Source organism: Hemiscyllium ocellatum, chromosome 17, assembly GCF_020745735.1.
Source record: "Hemiscyllium ocellatum isolate sHemOce1 chromosome 17, sHemOce1.pat.X.cur, whole genome shotgun sequence".
In the NCBI taxonomy this organism is placed as follows: Eukaryota; Metazoa; Chordata; class Chondrichthyes; order Orectolobiformes; family Hemiscylliidae; genus Hemiscyllium; species Hemiscyllium ocellatum.
Genome location: NC_083417.1, coordinates 19,829,367 through 19,852,491, shown reverse-complemented (window position 1 = coordinate 19,852,491; position 23,125 = coordinate 19,829,367). Strand labels below are relative to the sequence as shown.

The 23,125-nt window shown below is 40.4% G+C and overlaps 1 protein-coding gene across 1 annotated transcript in view; it reads left to right on the top strand.

Moving 5' to 3' along the window:
* Nucleotides 1–23,125, top strand: part of LOC132823656 (hepatocyte nuclear factor 4-beta-like) — a 72,353-nt gene that overhangs the window by 32,369 nt on the left and 16,859 nt on the right. Inside the window, exons 2-4 of the mRNA XM_060837605.1 lie at nucleotides 405–579; nucleotides 9,907–10,001; nucleotides 18,918–19,024. Coding sequence (XP_060693588.1) covers nucleotides 405–579; nucleotides 9,907–10,001; nucleotides 18,918–19,024 — 377 coding nt within the window. The remainder of the gene's footprint in view (nucleotides 1–404; nucleotides 580–9,906; nucleotides 10,002–18,917; nucleotides 19,025–23,125) is intronic.

The following is a 23,125-nucleotide window of genomic DNA, read 5'->3' as shown; positions in this document are numbered from 1 at the left end:
TGCCAAGTGCTTTTGCCTTTAGTTAGTGAGACACTGCGATGACCAAGGTGCCATTGGGTGTTGAAGCAAGTTTGGGAAGGTTGCACAAGGAACCTTGACAGGCCTTACGAACAGAAACCTAACATGTAAGTCATCAAAATTTGCTGATTTGGCCATGCTAAATTGCTCATAGTATTCAGGGATGTGGAGTTTAGGTGCATTAGTCGGGGTAAATGTAGGGGTCTGGGTGGGATACTCTTCAGAGGGTCAGTGTGGACTTGTTGGGCTGAAAGACCTGTTTCCGCACTGTTTGGAGTCTAAGTCTGTTGGGTGCTCCCTTTTCATTGGCAAAGGATAAGTATTTGAGCAGGTAATGAGTATTGAAATTCTAATGCCTGTACTGCATTTTCTTTTTTGCTACACAGAGACTATTCCATCAGAAGTGAGTAATATTACTGTGTTGATGAACAATGGTATCAATGCCATGTGCTCAATCTGTGGTGACCGTGCAACAGGGAAACACTACGGTGCATCTAGCTGTGATGGATGCAAAGGCTTCTTCAGGAGAAGTGTCCGAAAAAATCATGTCTACACATGCAGGTAGGCTTCATGTTAGACTTTGAGAGATCTGAGACATGATTAAGATAGAATGTAGAACATAGAACAGCTGAACTTTTATCCTACCCTAAGATCAGGCTAACCTACATATTCTTCATTGTATTATCTTCCATGTGCGTATCTACAAGTTGCTTAAATGTGTCTAATGTATCTACTTTATGATCACTGCTAACAGTATATTCCATGCACCCACCACTCTCTGTGTGAAGAACCCACCTCTGACATCTCCCCTAAACCTTCCTCCAATCACCTTAAAATTATACCCCCTCGTAATATCCATTTCTGCCCTGGGAAAAAATCTCTCGCTATCGACTCTATCTATTCCTCTCTTCATCTTGTACACCTCTATCAAGTCACCTCTCATCCTGCTTACTCAAATGAGAAAAGCCCTAACTCCTTAACCTTTCTTCTTCCAGTCCAGGCAGCATCCTGGTAAATCTCCTCTGCACCCCTCTAAAACTTCCACATCCTTCCTATAATGAGGCAACCAGAACTGAATGCAATATTCCAAGTGTGGTCTAACCATGGCTCTATAAAGCTGTAGCATAACCTCACAGCTCCTAAACTCAATCCCCCTGCTAATGAAAACCAACACATCACACACCTTTTTGACAACCCTATCAAGTTCGGTGGCAACTTTGAGAGATCTATGGACACGCATCCCAAGGTCACTCTGTTCCCCCATTTTGCCAAAAAGGAACAGAAGGATCTTGGGGTCCATGACCATGATAGACCAATGCTTAAGCTTGACAGTTCAGTGAAGGAGTTGAGCATGTGTTTACTTGGTATAAAGGAATACATTGCATGAATAAGATAAATTCAGAACAATATTGCAACATAAGTGCATTCAGATTACTATCTTAAAATCAATAAGGCTAGAGAATATAAATTTAAATTAAAAAAACCCTTACTCAAAGGGGTCCTAAATAGTTGAAGGAGCTTATCCACCAGGGTCCCAGGTTCGATTCCAGCCTTGGGTGACTGTTTGCGTGGAGTTTGCACATTCTCCCTGTGTCTGCGTGGGTTTCCTTCAGGTGTTCCAGTTTCCTGCCACAGTCCAACGATGTGCAGGCCAGGTGAATTGGCAATGCTAAATTGTCCATAGTGTTAGGTGTATTAGAGGAAATAGGTTACTCTTCAGAAGGTCAGTTAGGCCGAAGGGCCTGTTCCCATACTATAGGAAATCTAATCTAATTAATCATAAAGTAGGGCAGGGAATGATAAAGTAGCAATTAGATGCGAGATTGGGTGATGTTTGAATGGAAGGTTCCGAGATTGCGGATAGATGCTAAACTGAATGATGCAGTACTGGAGGAACACCAGTCTTCAACACTAGTGTGGAGGCATCAACTTAGTCAGCTGAAGCACCATTTCATTTCTGCCTGAAAGAGATAATCTACGCAAATGGTTGTTCCTGAAATGTCTTTTGCACTATTTTCATAACAGATCACATCATGCTTATGCAAAATTTCCCAGAAAATACAATGTTTTCCATACCTTCCCTTTTCATTGAAATAAATAATAAAAAATAATACTTCAAATGAAAGTCACACATGCACAAAAGAGACCTTAGTTGAGTCACATTGCAATCCTGTGGTACGCTGATCTGGAAAAATGCCATTCTAAATTAATATGAATGGAATATATGAAAAGCAGTAAAGAATGTCTTTCACTGAGTTGATGGTGCTTCAGGCATACTTATCTTGGTGTGCATCCTGGTGAACAGACTACAGAGCACACAAACCATTGCATATCTCTCCAAATTTCCTTTGTAAAGGCACATTCCAGAAGGAGATGTTACATAACAAATAATGTAACCCGTCTATGATTTCTACATTTTAAGCCAACTTCTGTTGGGAGCCTAGTCCAGAGGTCACTGAATCACCAGCATTATTGTTATGGTGGCTGGGTATTAGTTGTTTGGAGGTAGAATTTTGAATATCAAATCAAGCCCCTTGCCTGGCCCTCACAAGTTAAATCTGTAATCACACTCTTGGAGGAGAGGACTACAACATTAACACATTTCAACAAAAACACGTTTTTTTTTGCATAAATGCTACAAGCACAAGAAATGTATTTGGCAGTAAAACTAGTGAGCTTTTCACAACTCAAAACACACAACGCCCCACTCTGCCTGTAGAGTTCCTACATACTTTTTAAATATTCAACAACAACTTGTCTTTATGCAGCATTTTAAACATTATCAAATATTGCAAATTGCTTCACAGAATTGGTACAAAGAAGAATTTAACACTGATACGTGTAATGAAATGTTAGGCCGTGTGGTCAAAAGTGTTTTCAGAGAGATAGGTTTTAAGGAGGGTCTTAAAGGAGGGAAAAGGAGAAAAGGGAGAGTTTAGGGATGGGATTCTAGAACTAGTTTATCAACAACTGAATTCGTAGCCATTAATGGGGCAGAGATTAAAATCAGCATTGCTCAAGGAGGTAGAATTGGAGGAGCATTGATATCTGAGAGTTGTGGGGCTGCAAGAGTTGACACAGAGAATCATGCATTGGGAGTTCCCCTGTAACACAGCCCTGCTGACCTCCTTTGGAATGTCTGAGTAGAGCCGCAGATGTAAGCTTCCTGGCCTTGCATTGCTAGTGCAATCTGTTAGAACAGATAGAGCACATACAACCATACAGACTAGGATCAGCAGTAGCCCATTCAGCCCCTCTAGCCTGCCCTTCCTTTCAATAAAATCATGGCTGTTCCGTTGGTGATCTCAACTTCACATTCCTGCCTATCCCTGAACTATACCACTTCAGCTAAACTAATCTGTTCAAAGTGGAAGTGAGGAGTTTGTGAGCCTAAGGTTTTCTGGAGAGTTTTAATACCGCTGGGAGGTAGTGTCATGTTGGAAATGTCACTAGACTAGTAATCCAGAATCCAAAGCTAAGGTTCTGATCCCTCTATGGCAGAGATTCGAAGTGAGTAAAAATCTGGACTTAATACTGGTCAAATGTCAAGAGTCAATTTTTGTTTAAAACCCACCTGGATTTATGAAAGGAAATCTGCCATCTTTACCTGCCTGGCCTACATGCAACTCCAGACACACAGTAATTTGGTTCATACTTAGTTGCCCTCTCGGCAATTAGGGATGGATATTATATGTTGGCTTGGCCAGCAACATCCGCATTCTGGAAATGAATAAAACTAAACTTTCTATAGCCATAAATTATAAATTAAATCATATCAACACCTGGGCTCTGATATTGCCACAGCTAGCTGGATGTGTGAAATGGAAAATCTGGCATTGCTTACGAAATCTGGCAGCAGGCTCAGGATGTGGATATAGTGCCAGATTTAATACCAGATCCATGTTCATGTTTTCTTCCCAGCTGGGTGTGGGATTTTGCAACCTTGAAAGCAGGGGACAGACCCGGGGAATAGACAGGAATTAGCAAGCGGTAGACTGGGACTTGCACCAATCTCAGGGGTGAGGGGTCTGAATGAAAGTCAAGATTGGGTGTGTGGAGGCCAAGATTCTCACTGAGGTGCAAGGGAAACACACTTTTAAAAAGCACGTTACCTTTCGGAGGCATTAACCCCTTTTTATTCCCAGCTAGATTTCCCAAACCTTGAAAACCTGTTCAGCCAGCAATTAAATTTAAATTAGGCTTCAAGATACAATGTAACCAAACAGGAGGCTGGAAAAACTCAGCAAGCCAGGCAACTTCAGGAGGTGGAGAAGTCAATGTTTCAAGAGTCAACTTGGATTCCAGCATCTGCAGCTTTATGTCTCAAGATACAATGTGGCAGAGGGATCAATGTGTCCTTTCTTTCTAATGTGGAGCATTCATGAGGCAGGGTACTCATTGCATTGAAACTGACTTCAGGCATTGGCTTAGGGATTAAGTTTCTTGCATTTAAACACTGAACTACACAACTTGACTTTCTGCTGCCCATTGAAGGCAGGATAATATTGAGGTACTGGGTACTGAGGAAGAAAGCCTAACTCAATCTCCCATGGATACTGAAAGCTCAAAAAAGTGGTCCGCACACCTTATGAAGCTGTGCAGCTCCATTGAACTGTTTTTTTTCCTGTTTATTGAGGGAACCATCAAGGTGTTGAGCATACAGACATTTTTCCCAGTCAAGGTTGCATTGCAGCAGGCTCAAGATTGGGAATCAAGACAAATTATCCCAGTCTGTTCTCTTCAAAACTTATACTTCAGGGAAATTTGGATTTAGCAAGATTTACAAAAGGACATTTGCTCAACTGGAACCAACCATCCACGAATCTGACCAAGATAATCAATGCTCACATACAAAGAGGCGTCAGAACTCAAATCATTGCTCCTACATAGTATTCAAAGGTGCTGTTTTCTCCCATTTACAAATCAAGGATATTCTCTCAAACCACAACCCATCTTAGAACATAGAACAATACAGTGCAGAACAGACCCTTGGGCCTTCGATGTTGCGCCAACCTGTGAACTACTCTCAGCTTGTCCCTCTACACTATCCCATTATCATCCATGTGTTTATCCAAGGATTGTTTAAATCTCTCTAATGCGACTGGGTCTTATTCCATGACAACACATCAGCTCCCTTCACACCTTCATAACTGAATCTTTTTAAATAATTTGCTCTCTGGGCCTGAACGTTGCTGCAGTGTTGGCATTTATTGTCCACTCCTTGTTGCCCTGAATACTTTGTAGTTGCAGCTTGATATAACTCAGAGGCTTGTTAGGCCATTTCAGAGGATAGCTTAGAATCAATGACATTGTTGAGTGACTGGAGTCACACATAGGTCAGATGAAACAAAGATAGTGGATTACCTTCTCTAACAGACCAATGGAATTATAATAACAATTGACAACTTCATAGTCATTTTACAGGTACCATTTTTCATTTTTCACATTTCTTTGAAATGGAATTCAAATTCAGAAACTGCCATGATGAGATTTGAATTCCTGTTTCATGGGTTACTCCTGCAGGCAGCAAGAACAATACAGCAGGATCATCAAGACCAGATCTTTAGTTAAATCTTTACCAGGCAGTGTTCTCTATAAAAGCACAATGCATTGGCTCTATGTAACTTCAACATCCACATCCATTGCATTAACAATAGAAATCAAATTATTTCTTCACTGGTACATTATTGTAGAACATAGAATATAGAATGTTACAGCCTAGTACAAACCCTGTGACCCTCGATGTTGCACTGACTGTGAAACCAATCTAAAGCTCATCTAACCTACACTATTCCATTATCATCCATATGCCTAACCAATGACCATTTAAATGCCCTTAATGTTGGCAAGTCCACTACTGTTGCAGGCAGAGCATTGCACGCCCTTACTACTCTGAGTAAAGAACATTCCCCTGATATCTGTCTTATATCTATCTCCCCTCAATTTAAAGCTATCTCCCCTCATGCTAGCCATCACCATCTGAGGAAAAAGGTTCTCATTGTCCACCCTATCTAATCCTCCAATCACCATGCATATTGCTATTATATCACTTTTTAATCTTCTTCTCTGGAATGAAAACAGCCTCAAATCCCTTAGTCTTTCCTCATAAGACCTTCCCTCCATACCAGGCAATATCCTGGTAAATCTCCTCTGTACCCTTTCCAAAGCTTCCACATCCTTCCTATAATGCGGTGACCAGAACTGTATGCAATACTCCAAATGTGGCCTCACTAGAAATTAGTACAGCTACATCAGGACCTCATGGCTCCAAAACTCAATCCCTCTACCAATAAAAGCTAACATACCATATGCCTTCTTAACAATCTTATCAAACTGCGTGGCAACTTTCAGGGATCATAGACACCGAGATCTCTCTGCTCATTAGGGTGGCATGTTGGCTCAGTGGTTAGCACTGCTGCTTCACAGCATCAGGGGTCTGGGTTCAATTCCTTGGGTGATTGTCAGTGTGGAGCTTGCACATTCGCTGCGTGGGTTTCATTTGGATGCTTTAGTTTCCTCCCACAATCCAAAGATGTGCAGGCCAGGTTAATTGGCCACGCTAAATTGCTCATAGTGTTAGGTGCATTAAGCAGGGGTAAAATGTAGGGGAATGGGTCAGTGTGGACTTGTTGGGTTAAAGGGCCTGTTTCCATATAGTAGGGAATCTAACCTAAAAACAATCCACACTGCCAGTACTCTGTATTCCTGTTACTCCTTCCAAAGTGAATCACCTCACACTTTCCTGCATTATACTCCATTTGCCACCTCTCAGTCCAAATCTGCAGCTGATCTATGTCCCTCTGCCCACCAGTCCAGCGACTTCAGTGCCATCCATAAATTTACTCACCCATCCTTCTACACCCTCATCCAGGGCATTTGTAAAAATGATAAACAGCAGTGGCCCAAAACAAATCCTTGTGGTACACCACTAGTAACTGAACTCCAGGATGAACATTTCCCATCAACTACCACCCTCTGTCTTCTTTCAGCTAGCCAATTTCTGATCCAAACCATGAAATCACCCTCAATCCCATCCCTCTGTATTTTCAGCAATAGCCTACCATGGGGAACCTTATCAAATGGTTTACTGAAAATAGTGGCTATATTATTGAACTAATAATTGAGAAGCCAAAGTTTGAATCCCATAACATAAAACAAATGATAATTGTGCTGGATAAGAACACAAGAGGTAGAAGAGTATACCATTTCACCACATACATGTCCTTCTTCATTCAATATGATAATGACTGATATTGGGTTGCAACTCCATTTTCCTGCCTGCTCCCCATATAGCTTGATTCCTCCAGAGACCAGCAGTCTGTCTTTCCCAGCCCTAAACATATTCAAAAATGGTGTATCCACAGCCCTCTGTGGCATTCCAAAGGTTCCCAATTCTCCAGGTGAATCAATGGTCTCCTCATCTCATTTCTAAATGATTGGCCCCTTATCCTAAAACTACATCCTCTTGGTCTAGGTATCCCAAAATAGACTCTCAGCCTTCTTAGCATCAAGTCCCTTCTCACTCTTTTATGTCTCAATTAAAACACCTCATTTTTTAAATCCCAGGAAATATAGGGTGTGTTTACCCATCCTCGCACTATCTGATAATCTTCTCACCCCAGGAACCAATATAGTCTACCTTCGCTATACCTCCAAGAAACATCACACAGTATTCCAGATTTAATCTCATTGAAACCTTACACAAATGTAGAAAGACTTCTTTATTCCTTATTCCCCTCATAATAAAGGCCAACATGTTACTTGTCTTCCTGATTGCTTACCTGTGTGCAAACTTTTAGATTCCTTGTACAAAAACACCCAATACTCTGAACACTTAGAGTTATAAAATTCTTAACTCTGAAAATTTCAACTTTTAAAAATATTCTACTAATCTATTCTTATGAACAAAGTGAATAACATCATATTCCCCTGTATTATACATTTACCCACTTACTTTGCTGTAATTGGGTAATGGCCAGAGTCAGGATTCTGGGCTTTCCCTGTGGTGTTGTGACCAATTCTCCCATCCTTGTGTAACATGAGATTTGAACACAGGGATAGCCCAAAGATCATGAAGCAAGGAGGGGTTTTTTTTCCACTTGCATGATGATGTTATAAAAATGAAAACTAAACAAGCAACTGTTTACATGAATGAAGCATGGGGTTAATATTTATCAATGAACCCTTTGTCCTCCTGCTTCTTCCTCCTATGGGGCCTCCTTCCAAAGAAGACACCCTTTCCTTCCAGACTGGATCCATTCAACTGCTCCCATGGCCGTTCCTCACCATCACAACCAGTTGCTGGAGATTCCATTACATATTTTCCTAATTGAAGTTTACGATTCTGTCAACTACAAGTAGCACACTGTGACTGTTTGCCCAGCTGATGTGTGATTAGTAGATTGGAGATAGTGAGAACTGCACATGCTGGAGAGTCAGATAAAGAGTGATGCTGGAAAAGCACAGCAGGTCAAGTAGCATCAGAGCAGAATGGAAGTCCACACTTCAGGTCAGAACATTTCATTGGATTAGTAGATTCAATTGTGCTGTGATGGCTTGCATGTTCAGTAGTGGCTGTTTTCTTTTCTTGTATCACTAGTCTGGAAAAATGGTATGGGTTGGGGTGATATCTAGTATTTGCTTGAGAAGATCTCCTCAGCCTCTTACCTGTATTGGTGACTTCCAATAGATCCAGACATACGGTGTATCATCCACTTTGAAGTCTAAGTTGGTCAGGTCTCCAGGAGTCATATTATCAATAGCACGTGTTGCTTCAATTGTTGCCTCCCAGCAGGTCTCCCTAGAACCGTTTTGCAGGGCCTCCCACTAGATGCGCTCTCTACAATCACAATACACGTCACCTCTAGATTCTGCATTGCTACCTGACTCTATTTCCATCAAGCTCTCACACATTGGCATTTCAGGGCCTCAAGCAATTCGCCTTCCTCAGTGTACTGCTGTCTGAGACTGACTCCCAGCTATTGTTATATCATTGGATGTAGGTTTGCTCGCTGAGCTGCAAAGTTCATTTCCAGACATTTCGTTACCCTACTAGGTAACATCTTCAGTGGGCCTCAGGCGAAGGAATGCTGACCCCATCTACCACCCCCTGAGAAAAGGAACCGGAAGTGACTTCACCACAGGAAATAATATTACCACAGGAAATTATATCACCAACCCAAAGAAACCCAAAGATATGAATAGAAAGTAGGAATTTTCAGCATTGCTTCACCTGAGGCCCACTGAAGATGTTACCTAGTAAGGTAACGAAACATCTGGAAATGAGCCTTGCAGCTTAGTGAGCAAACTACATCTAAAACTTCAATCTGAGCTACAAATCTTCTCAAAATTTGCTATTGTTATATCATTTAGGTGTGGCTACCTGTGTCCAGCCAATGGAGGACTCTATGGGTTTCAGGGTCCCACATATCCTATATTTTATTCTGATTTCAGAGTAATACTTGGCACTGATTGGAAGGTCAATCCTGTGAGCCTCAGCAATATGCAATATTTTTCTTCTCATTGCTTCTTCTTTCTCGATGACATTCGAAACTTTATTTCTGACATTGTGCACAGCACACTGGGCATTCTGAGGGGTAGGTGAAAGTGAGGCCTGCAGATGCTGGAGATCAGAGTCGAGATTGTGATGCTGGAAAAGCACAGCAGGTCAGATAGCATCCAAGGAGCAGGAAAAACGGAGTATGAAGGGCTTTTGCCTGAAAAGTCGATATTCCTGCTCCTTGGATGCTGCCTGACCTGCTGTGCTTTTCCAGCACCACACTCTTGATTCTGAGATGTATTTTGAACCTTCTGCTACATTTTGGTGAGAGTATAATTAATAGGCCATATCAACAAGTGGAATAATCAATTTATCTCTCCTCACCAAAGGTTTAGCAGGCAGTGTGTGGTTGACAAGGACAAGAGGAACCAATGCAGATACTGCAGGCTCAAGAAGTGCTTCAGAGCTGGAATGAGAAAGGAAGGTAATAGCATTTGTCTGTTCAATTGCATTCTCTAGACAGATCTATGCAAACTTCATACTCCAGTATGTACGGTCAGGTGTTATAAAGATAGTTCATATTTCTGACTGCTGTTCAAAAAAGATTAATGGCATGATAATTTCATATTTCTTAAGTTTTTTTTGAAAGATAAGATTTTGATAATCCTAAGCACTGCTATTTAAATTTCACATCTGGTTAATTTATGTATTACAAATGCTATCTTTAATCTTCCTTCTATATTCAGCCTGCATTCAAATGTGCCTACAATGATTTGTAATGGTTTCAATTGTGAAGTGCATTACTTTGCAGTATTATGAGGAAAAGTTTGACAGATTTATTGTAAAATTGCAGGCACAATGGGCCTGAACGGTTCTCTTCTACGCCCTGAAATTCTGTGATTCTGCAATCTTTTGCTACCTAACCTTATCATGACTGGGCACTATACAAATAAGGAAAGGGGATGGCCCAGTGGTATCATTGCTGGATTTGTTAATGCAGAGACTCAGCTACTGTTCTGAGGACCCAGGTTCAAATTCTACCATGGCAGATGGTGGAATTTGAATTCAATAAAAATCTGAAATTTACATTCCAAAGATGGCCATTGCTAATTGTCAGGAAGAACCCATCGGGTTCATGAATGAGTTTTAAGGAAGGAACCTGCCATCTTTACCTGGCATGGACTACATGTGACTCCAGACCCACAGTAATGTAGCTGACTCTTAACTGCCATCTAGGCAATTAGGGATGGGCAGTAAATGTTGGACTGGCCAGTGATGCTCACATCCTGTGAATGTATAAAAGAAAACATCTGAGTGCATTTGATTTTATACAATAATATTCACAACCTAATGGAGTTTCCACAATTAATTATTTAATTAGCTGTCTTGTTTGTTTTCAGAATATTGTAGTCACACTGATGCCTTATAGCTCTCACTTCAAACATCTGGATGAGAATATAAGATGATGTCAAATAGTAGTTTAGGGTCTTTGGACAGAGGAATGACAGTGATGGCAAAAAGAGGGAATCGTATTTTACACAGCGAGTGGTTGGGACCTGTAATGTGCTGAAAAAAGGAAGCACATTCAATCAAAGCTTTCAAAAGAGATTTGAATAATTATCTGAGGAGAGAACACAAAGTGCAGGACTATGGGGAGGAAATGGAAGAATGGAATTAGCTGGGTTGTTCTTGCAGAAAGTTCACTTGGGCATAATAGGCTGAATAACCTCCTTTTGTCTGGTAACCATTCTTTAATTATATGATTCCATAAACTGTAACAAAAACACAGAGCACAGGAAAAGCATAGAACATAGAACACAGAACATGACAGCGCAGTACAGACCCTTCGGCTCTCAATGTTGTGCCAATATGTGAAACCAATCAGAAGAGCATCTAGTCTGCACTATTCCATTATCATCCATATGCCTATCCAAAGACAATTTAAATGCCCTTAAAATTGGCGTGTCTACTACTGTTGCAGGCAGTTATAGAGATTAACAAAATATATATTCATCAAATGCAGTTTTGTCTAATAATCTCAGCAAAATCTATTTAATAGATTTTCAGTACCTTTTGGTATTGTTGGATTGCTTATTGTGGCATTGAATCGATGTATTGCAGTTACCAAACTGTTCATATGTTGGCCTAAGTTTCACATATATTGGAAATTGTGGGGAAACCTCAGCTCTCCAGAAACGCTGCTTTGTGCATTGAAGATTGTGCAGAATGCATTCAAATTACTGGTATGACAAGTTGAAAATTCAGTGCTTTGTGTCATCTTGCTTCCTCACTGCAGCAACCAGATGAATTAAACAAAGCGCTGTGGTGAAATCCCTTGCAGTTAGGCACCAAGGAGAAAGAAAAATAAATGTAATGAAAATACAAATGCCAAGCTTGTCAATATATACTATAATAATTTTGGAATGTCCCACAGCTCTTTTTCTATCATGTGCTTGAGTGCTGGGATAATGTTTCAGTGACATAGTGGCTCTCTGCTTTGTTACACAAGTCTTCGTGCAGGCTTGAACAAGAGCCTTTGGCAGATTATACATGGAGAGCATTTGGCCAACCACATAAACCTTTATTCTGACTTATCCATGCTGGATGTGATTGCCCAACACAAACCACTGGATAACAATCAGGAGCGGGGAACTTGTGGTTTTATGGTCACATCCATGCACTATTGTTCAAGACGGATTGGTTAAGGAGAAGGTATGGTCAAGAACTGTCTTAATGCTTGGACTTCTTTATAGCACTGTTTATTGCTTATAAAGACTAAGTACTGCAATACATGACATTCAAAGATATGCCAGGGTCTAAACTTACAATATTCAAACACTATTCCATAAACTGTACCACCAAATGCTAGCTAGTCTGCTCCATGTGCTTTTCTACACATGTTTCTAATATTCATGTGGCTGATCTGCATACTTATGCATAGTCTCCATGTGTTTCTCTTGTCAATCTGCCCATACTCTGCAATTTGGACCTAGTGAGGAGTAGGTCTGTGATGTCATTGATCCAAGATCTTAAAACTCTTACACAACAGAACTCAGGTCTATTTTTTCTTCCCTGCTCCAAATGCTGAGGCCAATCTATTTGAAGGGTTGGGATCCAATCCGCACAAACTGAACATTGTGTATAAAAACAGAGATCTGTGGATGCTGATGATCTGAAACAAAAATGGAAATTGCTGGAGAAACTCAGTAGGTCTGAGGAGAGAAAGCAGAGTTATGATTCTGGTACAATGACCCTTCTTCAGGACTCTGCTTTCTCTCCACAAACGCTGCCAGACCTGGTGAGCTTCTTCAGCAATTTCTGCTTTTATTTTTAATCTGCGTAGCTTGCTGCTACATTGAGATGTTCATTTTGCCACAAAGCCATCAGCTGGTTTGCATCCCTTCACTACCTTACTCACCATTTGGGCAGATCTTGATTTTGTATAATTGTGTCAAGTGAGTGACAATGAATTAACAGGCTGTTTTACATTCCTCTCAATCTTTATTTCCATTGATGTCATCCCCTTTCTGCTTGAAAACAATTTGAAATGTTAAAGTCCTTTCTATAGATAGATACAAGTATGGAGATTAAATTTTAAAACCATGAACATTAAACATTTGCCAAATATCTTTCATGTACTTCGTAAACTCTTGTTAATAAGGTTTAAGGATTCAATATCCTTTTACTGCTGCTCTTAATAGATCTGGCTGTCTTGAGAGTGAGATACAGTGGAATCTACAAAACTTGCTTCTTCAGAGATTGTGTATGTACTAATTGCTCTATCCATTGGTTCAGGCCAGCTACACTTGCCAGTGATACACTTTTTTAAAAAGTCAGCAATCAGAAATAAAAGATGGAAATACAGCTTTCAAAAAAGTTTTGATTTAGCCCGTGTTGTAGAATCTAACCACAGTAAATGGATGTTTTTCATAGGACCAGATTCAACACACCTTATTCTTAATCTACCACATGCAACAGAGTTTCGCCACAAGCTCCAAAGGAGATCATATCAGACTCAAAAAGTTAACTCTGCTTTCTCTCCGCAGATGCTGCCAGACTTGCTGAGCTTCTCCAGCAACTTGTGGTTTTACTACCACCAGATTTTTTTTTTAGCTTTTTGTCACTTGATATCTTCTAATGTTTGTCTTCAGTCTTTGAGAACTTAGTGTTACCATCATTAGTCCCTGCAAGGGGCCTAGCATCTGTCATATACAGCTGTCCCACGTGCCCGAAAAACATTGCACCAAGTTTCAGTTTGCAACTATCCTCAAAGGGAGGTCATGATATTTTTATAGAGATTGGATTTCATTGAACCTATTTTGCACAGTCACAGAGTCATAGAGATTGGAAAGCACAGAAACAGTCGGTCCAATTGGTCCATACAAACCAGATATCTTAAATTAATCTAGCCCCATTTGCCAGCAGTTGATTCATAGCACTCTAATCCCCTCCTATTCATATTATCATTCAGATGCCTCTTTAATGTTCTAATTGTACCAGCATCCATCGCCTCCTCTGGCAATCATTCCAAATACACACCACCCTCTGCGCGAAAAGTTTGCCCCTTAAGTCCTTTTAAATCTTTCCCCTTTTATCTTAAACTGATGCTGTCAAGTTTTGGGCTCCTTTACAGTGGGGAGAAAACCTTTACTATTCACCCTATCCATGAAAATCTTGGCAAAACAAATCCAACATCCACCCCAAGCTGTTTTGCACATCTTTTTTCTATTTACCTATCATAAAGTAAATAAAGTGGACCTCATCATTTTTATAGAATGTGAAATCTGATGCATTCAGAGGAGTTACAGAGGAAATAATCTTTATTAACACCTGGTCTTATAAGAAAAACCCATAGCAGATTATAAGTTGATAGTGTGCTCAGTGTGACCAACTTTTAGGAAATAAAACAAGGTCATTTCTGTGGAAGTAAAGAAGAGCTAGTAAAACATGCGTAGGACACATACTACTCAAAATTGTCTTTGTTCTTTAAGATGGAGGTAAAATATGGTCATTTTGAAGTATTACAGCTTTTTGAAATTTTTTTTCTATTAGATAGGGATCTAGGTGGGGGGAGGTGAGGGAAGATGTAGGGGTGAATATGATAGTGAGCATAAACACATGCAGTAGGGAAGAAATGACCCTAAGTGTGCAAAGGCTATCAGTGGTCAGGAGGTTTCTAGTGACCATTACTCCCCCTAGTGGCGCAAGTTCATTGTACAAATATACACGCACAAAATAAAGAGGCAAAATAAAGGCTACTAGTAGAGACTCCCAGGCTCAGAACCCCACAGGCTGACTTAGAAATGAGGGACGTATGGGATTTGTAAATGGCACACAGGTCAAACACTCAAAAATATGTCACAATCCCTAAAAAACCAGGAAAGTTTGGTCACCTTGAATGTCTTGATACAGATTCTGCAAAACTGCAGTTTTGAAATTTACCAATTCATTAGTAATTTGAAAACCATTTGTTATATGCCTCCATCACGATATACCAAAAAGGGAGGAAAGTTTCCTGTGTTTGTTAGATGCTTTTAAAGTATAATTTTGATATTAGAAGAGCTAGTACAGACAGAAACTCTTTACCTATTAAAGGTACATGACTGATATTGATTTGTATTTGATACATGAGTACTAACATTGGAATTATTTTCATATAAACCATTAAAAAGAAGATACAATGAATAACTCAAATATACAATGTGTTTAACATGACTTGCATCTTTGTTTGAAAGACAAACCCAATTCTTTCTATAGCAATTGGAGATTTTAAGAAATATAGTAATTAAGATGTTTCAGTTGGTTTCCATCTACTGGTAAATGTATGTAATGCAGGACTGCCCAACAAACAAAAGAGCCAAAATTGGAAATTGCCTGCTCATTAGAAATTTACACTCCCCAACTGTGTTGTGTGAAAGTATGTTGTCCATGATTTTTGATTCATTACCTTAGTAAAAATAGTGTTGGCATACGGGTTACTAGAAAAGAGGATTGATGTTGGTGATTGGGTTTTGTCAGCTCATGGAGAACCAACCACAACCCAAGTCACCTTCTTTGGAGAAAGCCCCTTGAATGAAGAGTTCAACAGACTCTTAATTCACAATCTGCCAGGATTTTGTAACCTGGGTTTAAAATCCTCCTGCCAAATGCATTTGGCCAATGAGAAGCAAGCATCATTCCATTGCCGGTTGGTGTTACCACAAAGTGGTGACTACTGTTGGTAATGTGCCAATAGGGAAAGCGGTCCAATGAGGGAATCAGGCTGCAGGTGAGTAAGGTTAGGACAGGATTTGTAGGGAGGGGGTCCCTTGTCCCCTTACTGGGCACTGAATGCCTTAGAATGAAGGACCACCACAGCCATACACACCCCACACCCTCCGCAACTCCCAAAGTCTAAACTGAATACCAGCAGTTGAGGCTTTGAAGTGGGTACTAACTATTGCCTACCTCAGGACTTCAATGAATATCAGTCTTGATTGGATAGAAATGGGAAGATTTAAGGTGAAACACCACCCTCGTGTCCCATTAAATGCCCAGAGCCTCCAGACCATGGCTAGAAGAACATTAAGTTCCATGCTAGGTGGAGCCTTGATTTAGGGATAAGTGTGAAATAAATGTTTTTGTTTCCATCTTGTTTCTTTCTAACTCAGAGGCAGTTCTACTTGTAATTATATAGCATCTTATATAAACCAAAAACATCTCAAAGAGCTCTACAGCAAAGATAATAGTTTTGAAATGTCCCAATATAGGAAATGGAGCAACATAACAACAAGATCTCACAATTATGATTAGATAATCTATTCCTGTGGTATGGATAGTGGGATTAAATATTGGCTAGAACACTAGGGAAAACTTCCCCGTTCTTCTTTAAAGTATCTTTAAAGTAATGCTGTGGAATCTCTGCATACAATTATGACAGCATCCTATAAAAGTGAGTCCCTTCGACAGTGCTGCATTCCTTCAGCAACAACAATAGGAGTATTGGCCTGGTTTACATGTTAAATGTTTTTGAGTGGGCTTGAACTCACAAATTTCTGACTCAGAAAACAGGATGCTACCCAATGAAGCACTGGTGATGTTCTTAAAATTTATGACTTCAAGGTCCAATTCCAAATATTTAAGTGCTCAAAGGGTGGCACAGTGGCTCAGTGGTTAACGCTGCCGTCTCACAGTGCCAGGGACTTGGATTTGAATCCACCCTCAGCATCCTTCACCCTCTGTGTGGAATTTGCACATTCTCCCCGTGTCTGAGAGGATTTCCTCTGGATGCTCCGGTTTTATCCCACCGTCCAAAGAAATGCAGATTAGGTGGATTGACTATGGTAAATGTCCAGGGATGTGCAGGCTAAGTGGATTTACCATGGGAAATGCAGGGTTACAGGGGTTGCGGGGAGGTGGTCTGGGTGGGATGCTTTTTTGGAGGGTCGATGTAGAATTGGTGGGTGTAATGGTCTGCTTCCACACTGTAGGGAATCAATGATTCTATCCAGGCTAACACTTCAGTGTGGTTTGGGGAAGTGGAAGCTTTGTGGTAATGTCACCACGCGAATAATCCAGAGCCCAGAGTGAATACTCTACGAACATGATTTGTGGTTGGTAGAAATTAATTTATAAATTTGAAATTAAATGCCAGTCTAATGGTGAACATGAAACCACTATCTGAAAACTCATCTGCTTTACAAATGTATTTTAGGGAAAGAAATCTGCCACCCTTGATTGGCATATATTTAACAATGTGGTTGACTCTGAAATGCTCTGGCAAGGCATTCCAGTTGTATCAAGCTGCTGCAAACTCTCTCCCATGTACGGCAGTGGTTCAGGAAGGCTGACCACCATTTTGCCAAGAGCAATTAGGGATAAGGTCACAGAGTTGTACAGCACGGAAACAGATCCTCAATCCAATTCATCCATGCCGACCAAATATCTTAAATTAATCCAGTCCCATTTGCCAGCATTTGGCCCATATCCCTCTAAACACTTCTTATTCACATACCCATCCAATTTTAAATGCTGTAATTGTACCAGCCTCCATTATTTCCCCTGGCAGCTCATTTCATATAGACATTTCCCTCTGCATGAAAAGGTTGCCCCTTAGATCCCTTATAAATCTTTCCCCTCTCATCTTAAATCTATGCCCTCAAGTTGTGGAGGAGAAAGTGAGGACTGCAGATGCTGGAGGTCAGAGCTGAAAATGTGTTGTTGGAAAAGCGCAGCAGGTCAGGCAGTAGCCAAGGAACAGGAGATTCGACGTTTCGGGCATAAGCCCTTCTTCAGGAATGAGGCAAGTGTGTCCAGCAGGCTAAGATAAAAGGTAGGGAGGAGGGACACCCGGACAGAGAACACCTCTGGAATACCTGGACCAACCAACCCAACCACCCCGTGGCTCAACACTTCAACTCCCCCTCCTACTCCACCAAGGACATGCAGGTCCTTGGACTTCTCCATCGCCAGACCATAACAACACGACGGTTGGAGGAAGAGCGCCTCATCTTCCACCTAGGAACCCTCCAACCACCAGGGATGAACTCAGATTTCTCCAGTTTCCTCATTTCGCCTCCCCCCACCTTGTCTCAGTCAAATCCCACGAACTCAGCACCACCTTCCTTACCTGCAATCTTCTTCCTGACCTCTCCGCCCCCACCTCACTCCGGCCTATCACCCTCACCTTGACCTCCTTCCACCTATCACATCTCCAACACCCCTCCCCCAAGTCCCTCCTCCATACCTTTTATCTTAGCCTGCTGGACACACTTTCCTCATTCCTGAAGAAGGGCTTATGCCCGAAATGTCGAATCTCCTGTTCCTTGGATGCTGCCTGACCTGCTGCGCTTTTCCAGCAACACATTTTCACCTCTAGTTGTGGACTCACCTACCTTTGGAAAAAGATCTTGGCTATTCACCTTATTCAAGACCCCCATGATTTTAGAAACCTTTGTAAAGTCACCCCTCAGCCTCTAATGGATGGCTAATACATTTTTGCCCTGCCAGTGACACCCTCATCCTAATTTTTCTTTAATGTATGGCTGCAATAATTCAGCCAAAGCATTGGATAAGATATTGAACTGAGGTGCTGGCTCTTTTTGAGGATGAGCAAGAGAATTCTCCTATTGTCATCTAATGCTACTAAAAATATATCACCCCGTCTTCTATTCCATTAGGATTTGTGGGGCTGTATGTGAAAATTGATTGCTACACTTTATACAACAGTGACAAAACTTCAAAAACTTCCATGGGTGTAAAGTAATTTGGGATTTCTGCGATCCTAAAAGGTGCTATGGAAATGAAAGTTGATTCTTGCTACTAAATTACTGGAAACAAAAGGTTTCAGGGAGAGATGTATAAGTTAAATTTAGAGCATTGGATACAGGTGATTTAACATGTGATTTTATATTTTGCAAAGCTGTGCAGAATGAAAGGGACAGAATCAGCATTCGCAGAACCAGCTATGAAGATATTGGCTCTCTTTCCATTGCTACACTGATCCAAGCAGAAGCAATGGCTAGGCAGGTAACTTCACCAAAACAAGTTAACATACTGGTAGTCAAAGCTGTTTAATGATATCATGCACATTTTTAATCAATAAAAAATGTAAGTGAACAATTATTTTCAATACTGTTATGTCCAGAAAAATAGTTCACTTAGCGCATTTGACAAAATTAATTAGGTCATATGTTTTCATCAGGTATGTCAATGGAAGCCACCCAGTTTGTCATCTTACCTCAGAACCAGAAAATGTGGGTTCAAATCTACTCTAGGGACCTGAGAATAAATATCAAAGATGGTAATCCTTTAGTCCTAGTTTGGAGTGGTGCACTTTCAGAGGTGCTGCCATTTGGATACCATGTTAAACAAAGGCCCTTCCCATGACATGATCTTCAAGAAGAGCAGGGAATTTATCTCTGCCTCCAGGTTAATTCTTATCCCTCAATCAACATCTCTAGGAACTCTTATTGAGTTAGTAGTGCATTGCAGCTCTGGAAGTGGAGACAGGAGTAAGGCTTGCTGTGTACAAATTGAATACTGTGACTCCGATTTTGGTTACTGCAGTGGCAGCTAGAGTTGGCAAATATCTCGACTTGCAGGACCCATTCAGTAAAAGGTGCCCATTGACACCAGAACTAACTGCCAGGAGAGAATGGGCCAGTGCCAAGGAAGATTGGGTCATGACAATTCTCTGACTTTCCAGAGTGTTTCCATTTACTCCCTATGTTTTGAGTTAAGGCCCTTGAACAGCCAAAATGGGACATCTGTAGAATCCCTACTGTGTGGAAACAGCCCATTCAGCCCAACAACTCCCTACCAACTCTTCAAAGAGTATCCCACCCAGAAACCAGCTCCCCCGCCCCCACCCCCCCCCCACCCCCACCCCCACCACCACCACCTCACCCCTGCAACACTCCATTTCCCATGGCTAATCCTCTGAGCCTCTCTGAACTCAGCACTAAATGAAAGTGGGTCAGCTGAGTTTGCATATACACTCTTGTCTTCCATACAAAATGAAACCCACTCTTTCCTACCATAAAACAGTGACTACAAAAGTACACTCCTTGAATAGAATCCTTACAGTGTAGAAGCAGGCCATTCAGCCCACACCAATCTTCCAAATAACATCCCACCGAGACCCAACCCCATCCCTTTAACCCTGCATTTCCCACAGCCAGTTGACCTAACCTGCACATCCCTCTACAATATGGGCAATTTAGCATCACTAACACATCTTTGGACTGGAGAATGTGCAAACTCCACATAGACAGTCACTCAGGGCTAGTATCAAATCCAGGTTTCTGGTGTTATGAGGCAACAGTACTAACCACAGAACCACTTTGCTACTCAAGCAAGAGGAAGGGAATTCTTCTATTGTCACCTAACTAAAAATATATCAACTTCAATGTCTTTTGCTTACTGTCAAATTACACCATCCAGCTAATTTTGGGACAGTTTCTAATTATATTTTATCAGTCGTTTCCCTTACAGAGGGAATCTGTTGTGGTTTCAATGACTCCCCTTCCAATATTTAAAAACAAATGTGAAACACATCAGGGCATCTAGATACCATATCTTTTTTTTTGTCAGACACTTAAAATGGTGATATATCTAGCTCTTGTGCTGTATTTGTCTTTATAAGCAGTTAGAGTGCTCTAAAGGTTATGACAGCCATTGAGTTACTTAGTCACCAGTAACCTGTCAGAGTGGATTGCTGAAGTAGCAATATTTTTAAAAGAATGAGAGGTTGATAGGAAATATAGTAGTCATAAAGGTGAAAGGGCTAGAGTAAACCGTGTGATGAGAGAAGAGGTTCTACTGATGCAGAAATATATGTAACTGCACGATACTGAAGGATAATACAATGGTTCTGTATTGTCTTGTGATCATTGCCAAATGACAGCTAATTTTGGGCAGTTTCTTATTTGCACTTTATCAGCCATTTCCATTACAGAAGGAATCTGCTGTGGTTTTCAGTCACTATCCTTCCAGTAATAAGCCCATGCTGAGTTTCATGGCATCTAGCATTAACTACGCTTCTATTTTCAGTTATCCTTTCATCCCTGTTTTGTGTCATCTAATGCTCTCTTATATGGCTTATAGGAAAAATTTAAATATGAACTTGTTATGAGAGAGGGTAAAATATTTATTTAGGATTTAATGAAAATGTGAAGAGAAAAGGTCATTTAGAAAAATAATATTAAATACAATAATTAACTGTCAAAATAACTAAGATACTACAGGTAGTCCTAGAGAGGCAAACTCTGTCCAAAGCTGGCTCTTTCATCCATGCTGTCAGCGGGGATTTAATTATGATGGACATAGCACATGTCTTGTGTTGCTGCTCACCAACAATAAGAGTGAAATGTTGAACTGAGATAGTCGCTGGTGGTTCAGCGCTATCATTCTCAGATACCTTCATCATTTCTTTTGTTGAAAAGAGCAAACAATGTCCATCATTAGCAGCTGAGATTGCTTTTGGATGTTTGCGCTTAGGTTCATGCAAAATTAAACATTGCTTAACATCTTAGAATAATAAATTACCTCTCATTTATTAAATACAATGTTGTATTAAAGGTATATACAAAGTATTTATATGTAGGAATCATACCAAATATTGCAGCTTAAAGTGTTTTCATTCCCCTAGCTCTGTTCAATTAATGTTAGTGTATCAATCCCACAGTGGGTAAGCAATGGCATTGTGCTAATATCACTAGGGAAATTATCCAGAGACCCCATACTAATGCTCTGGGTATACAGTTTCAAACTCTACCATAGCAGATAGTGAAATTTGAGTTCAACTTTTAAAACAAAGGACTAGTCTAATGGTGACCATGTGAACATTGTCAATTGTCATTTATTTTTTTAAAAGTCTTATTTAGTAGTGCACTTTAGGGAAGGAAATCTACTCTGTTTACCTGTCGTGGCTCCAGTTCCACAGTAATATAGTTAACACTAACTGCCCTCTGGACAATTGATGCTGGGTTAGCCAGCTGAGGCCCACATTAACAATTTTTGAAACAGCGATTAGATGCATAGTAGTCTGGGTTCAAGTCCTACTTTCTTCAGAAGTGTGTGAAAATATGTCTGAATGGGTTGACTCACAGTATCTATAAATACAACTGACTACACATGATAGCACCTCATTTAGACAGTATGACCTCTGTTACTTCTGCATCGGATATATCATTTGTTATACAGTAGACACAAGAAACCTGAGCATACTTTGGAAATGTCACATTGATATTCTGCCTTAGTATCTGTGATTATTTCTCTGTGCTTGTTTTAATTAGGTACAAGACAAAAACTGATTATAATTGCTTCATAGCATAATGTTACCTAGCTATCTCCTCAGTTCCTTCCTAGCAAACCTCGTTCGCAGTTCCTCTGAATCACTCAGTATTTCTCCAAACTCTCTTAACCGCTCCACACACACATCCTCTCACATCGCACAGGACAGCCGTAAAGAAATTATTTACATGGTTTTGGTTTTCTTCATTTATGGGATGCACATCACTGGCTGGGCCCACATTGATTACCTATCCCTAGATGCCTTTCAAAAAGTGGGAATAAATTGCTTTCTCAAACCGAAGATTGCAGCTATTAAAGACTCCTTACTATGTTGCACTTCTGTTCATTACATACCTAGCTGACCATTAAACTGGTTACAGATTTTCCACTTCTCCTTGTCTGATTTAATCGTCTAAATGTATCTCGAGAAGATTACTGGCTTAACAATAGTCAAAAAGCCTTTTTGTTAAAAAACAGCCTAATCAACAGTAATAGGACAGTAGTAGGGCTCCTGAACTTAATTCCATGTGGTCAATTTCATTTGACTGCCTGCATTATTTAGCTTAAAATTCAGCTCTACTTTGGTCTGTAAATGAAGAAAGGTTCCTTGACAATTAGAACTCATCAGTGACCTGATCTATTTAACTCTTTCTGATATCATAGAAATGCCCTTTTTATTCTTGACACCTCACTTCAATAGTTTGGCTAAAATTATGAACTCACTAAGATTAGTGCAGGCACAAAACTATGGATGCGCCAAATTCATATATGATGAATAAAAACCAATTACCTACTTACATTTCTCTTCAAATTCAAATAACTGAATGACTTTGT